Source organism: Microchirus variegatus (genome assembly GCF_963457635.1).
Source record: "Microchirus variegatus genome assembly, chromosome: 23".
Taxonomy (NCBI): Eukaryota; Metazoa; Chordata; class Actinopteri; order Pleuronectiformes; family Soleidae; genus Microchirus; species Microchirus variegatus.
In genome coordinates, this window is record NC_139824.1 from 18,862,414 (window position 1) to 18,866,529 (window position 4,116).

Genomic DNA, 4,116 nt, shown 5'->3' on the forward strand with positions numbered 1-4,116 from the left:
TGTCACCAGCTGAAGTCTTTTTTTTTATAATTCCCAGTGTAATAATAAAGTGTTTGACAATATACATATATATGTGTATATATATACACATATATACTTTAAGAAACTGCCAATATTCAACCATCAGTTGGTTCATATTTCATAATTTTTACATAATGTTTGGGTGAATTTAGTTTTTTTTTCAAAAGTGTATTTTATGCAACAAAAACACACGTGATGCAACAACAACGTGTTCTAATTAGACTAAAAACTAAAATATTACTGTAAAAATATATTATATTATAATTTTTTTACTTTACCAAATAAAAACAATGTTAGAAAACTATGTTCCCATAGATCATTTTTGCCTGACTGAAAAATAAAATAAAGGATAAACGAAACAAAAAAAAGGATAAATAATTAATTAATGATAAAAAATTAATGACTCCCCCCTGTGGCCCTTCAAAATAAATCACTAGGACTGTTTTCACGCGAGATCAGCTCGTTAAAGTTTGATCTTTTATTGCAGAATAAAAAAACGCATCTTTCATTTGTTGGGTTTATTTGAATAGATGTGAAATAATCTTAAAAACAATTATCTGTTGAAAAAAATACACAATTTAAAGCATTTCAATCCATAACCTAAGAATATACAATGTTTTCTTTATAAAAACGAACTCACTTCTTTTTTCTTCTTTTTTCTTGCAGTTCGCAGAAGGAGAAGTGCGCAACCTGGAGCTCTGGCAGGACACGTGTGCGGTCTTTACGCGCAATAATGTCGCCTCTAGAACACACGGAGCAGCTGGAAATCTCACGTGAACGCACACACACACACACACACACACATACGCAAGCAACACTGTTTTGTGCGTCTGAACAAATGGACGCACTTGTTAAAAATGGAAAGATAATCAAAAGTGTGTTCTGGTTGTGTTCTGGTTGTGTTCTGGTTGTGTTCTGGTTGTGTTCTGGTTGTGTTCTGGTTGTGTTCTGGTTGTGTTCTGGTTGTGTTCCGGTTGTGTTCCGGTTACCAGGCCCGGATCCCCTGCAGGGAGCCCTGACAGGACGTGACCGCTGTCCCTTGGTGCGTCTGCGGCTGTGAGGAGCCGCTGAGGCCGCTCACGGTTCCCAGGTTCATGTTCATGAAGGCGTTGGAGGAGCTGGAGGGCGGGAGCGCGGGGAGGCTCGTGTACGTGCAGCTGTAGTTGCTGTTGTACGCGGGGCTGTTGTACGCGTACGCCGGGTATCCGTTGTAGCTGTACGGGTTGGATGCGTACGGAGCGGCGGCGGCTGCGGCCGCGGCGGCGGCGGCGGCAGCGGCGTAGCTTTGCGCGCCGCCCAGACAGGGCTTCCCATCGCGGACGAGCACCGGCACGGCGACGCGCCGGGGCGGAGGAGGGTGGTGCTGCTGCCCCGCCGCCTCCAGGGACTTGTCCTGCCGCTGCCGTTTGCACTTGTAGCGCCGGTTCTGGAACCAGATCTTCACCTGGTTGGAGGTGAGCTTCAGGGTGGTCGCGAGGTGCTCGCGCTCCGGCGCGGACAGGTAGCGCTGCTGCTTGAAGCGTCGCTCCAGCTCAAAGACCTGAGCCTGAGAGAAGAGAACCCGCGGCCTCCGCCGGCTCCGCTGCTTCTGCACCGGCCGATCACCGTCTGCCTGACCGCCTTCTGCTGCGTCATCCCGGGACACGAGCCCGCAACTCTCTGCGTGGAGAGAGGAGAGAAAAGTCAGGTTAGAGTTTGGTTTAAGTGTCTCACAAAAACACAACAATAACAAATATAAAAAGGCAGAACAAGCTAAAAAATAATATTCATGTCATTCATTTAGATCATTATAGATTATTATCACAGAGAGACGACGACAGATTAATTCAACTGTCTTTGTCGCCTTCAATAAGTAAACAATGAAGTAAAAACAAATGTAAATAATAGGCCAGTGTGTGTGTGTGTGTGCTTTATTTAAATATACAATTACAAGATATTAGACTAAACTAAAAGTGCTAAACTTAATCTGCAACGGAAATTAATATGAATATTATCACAATATCCCATTCATTTTATAATCTATAAAACTAAAAGTGGAAAAACTTAAATCAGAAATAGTTTTAAACATTAGACTCTATAATTACTGTCATTTATTTCAAAAAAAATAAATAAATAGAGGCTGATCCACTTACTGTGTAGTTTCTGCATAAAATATGTTTGTTGTTTTTATTTTATTTTAATTAAATTTTCAGTGAAGTGAAAGTCTTTGTTGTTGAACTGTGAATCTACAGAATCATTTCTCTGCTGCTCATCTGTGTTTATGAGCTCTTCGCGGTGTCACCTCTTAAAAAGCCTCTTTAAACTAATTGTCGGTTTATGGTCACACATCATAACAGACGCGCGCAGCTCAAGCACTAGAAAGTGTTTGACATTTACAGACTTCACTGGATCCGTCTTTGGCCTCTGAAATCCGCTCTGTATCAGGGACTGATGACGTCAAATTACCTGCTCAGAATGTTATTAAATGATATTTGACACAAGTTTAATTTTTTTTAAAAGCCATAAAACATTATATTATTAATATTGTAGTTTTGCTTGTGTGACTTACTTTAAGTTGGAGGTCAAACGTGTTTAAATGTTTTGAATTTTTTTAGATTGAACTCACAGCTCGTGTGTTTGTAACAGAGGAAACTTTCCCTGCAGCGTTTGTTTGGTTAAAGTTGTTTTTAAGAGACAAAAAAACAGCTTTTATTTAAGTTCGTCTACTGTGCGTAATTATTATTATTAATAGTATTAATATATGGGTCCTTTGTTGCCCTTTGTTCAGCCTTATTCATTCATTATATATGTTTAACATAACCACTCACTGCTCTCCCGCTCCTCCAGCTTGGGTCCCTGCAGGCCCGGCGGGTGCGCGTACATGTCCGGGGACAGACGGTCCTCCTCCCGCACAGCCAGCGCGCTCAGGTACGCCAGGTTATCCTCTCCGTCCGAGAAGGAGGAACTGTCCCGGGTGACTGCGAGCATGCAGGACGGCGGGGTTTGGAAGAGCTGCTGCTGCTGGGGAGGCGACCCGGGCAGGTGCTGCTGATTATGGACCCGGTGCTGGAGCTCCAGTGTCCCGGCCTGCTGCTGCTGCTGCTGCTGCTGCTGCTGCTCCAGCTCCAGCTTGAGGATATCCTTGACGGAGAAAGGCGTGGAGGTGAGCGGACTCTGCAGCATCATGTCATCCAGCTCCTGCTCTGCACCATCGAGGAAATGAATCCCGCCGAGTAACATGCACTCCGCCTTTCTCCTCCGCGGCTCTTCTTCCCTAACAAGTAACTGCTCCTAATTCCAGCCTCTTTGGTGAGTGGAGGTGCGTTAAGCATCTGGAATGCCTCATTGCCGTAAATCGGAGGAAAACATGGGTTATTAGTCCCCCGGGGTTAGTCCACGCAGCTCTCTCCTCTGTGACAGATGTGAGTGGAGCTTGTACCGGGCAGAAGCAGCGGAGCGCCCGAGTCTGTGGCTCCTCTGGTGTCGGGGGAGGGGAGTGTTTGTGTGAAATGGAAAGTCCGTGCGCGCGGAGGGGGAAGCGTTTGTGAGTCTGGGGGTGGGGGGCGGAGCCCACATGCACGTGACGTATATGTTCTTCTTCTGCTGCTTTTTAATCCTAATTTGTGTGAATATGGAGGACAGAGAACTGCGCTGACTCCCTGATCCACCGCTGTGGCACTTTTTTTTACGCACGTGTCCTGCTGTGAGAACCGCGTGAATTGAGCTGCGCTGTGACCTTAGTATTTGACCAACTGTACCTTCACTTTGCTTTGTTGTGTTTTAAAAAGTGTTTTGCACATTTGTTGTTGTTTTGCACATGGGCAAAATAGCTGCGGTGCTGGTTTTTGACCCGTGCGTAAAAAGATACTTTTACGCGTCTTGGAGATGTGGCCTGTGAGGTGGTGCGTCAAGGTCATCGGTCAAGTCAGGTGGATAATGAGCTTATAAAGTGTCCTGTTAACCTGGTTAACTCCAGCCTCACGTGCTGCTGTGTCACAGATTTGAATGATATTCGTCTTAAACATAAAGAATCGAGTCCTCAGAGTTTCAGAGTTCACTCTCAGTATTTCCTGTCGTGACTCCTTACAAGGACATGATGTCCACGGGGCTGAGGTT

At 45.0% G+C, this 4,116-nt stretch overlaps 1 protein-coding gene across 1 annotated transcript; it reads right to left on the reverse strand.

Annotated features, from left to right (window-relative positions):
• Window positions 1–1,006: 1,006 nt before the first annotated feature.
• LOC310943633 (homeobox protein Nkx-2.3-like) lies at window positions 1,007–3,240 on the reverse strand (the record flags this gene model as incomplete). Its single annotated transcript, XM_083909261.1, has 2 exons — window positions 1,007–1,680; window positions 2,829–3,240. 2 exons carry the CDS (start codon window positions 3,238–3,240, stop codon window positions 1,007–1,009), a joined length of 1,086 nt encoding a protein of 361 aa, XP_083765387.1.
• Between the last annotated feature and the right edge of the window lie 876 nt (window positions 3,241–4,116).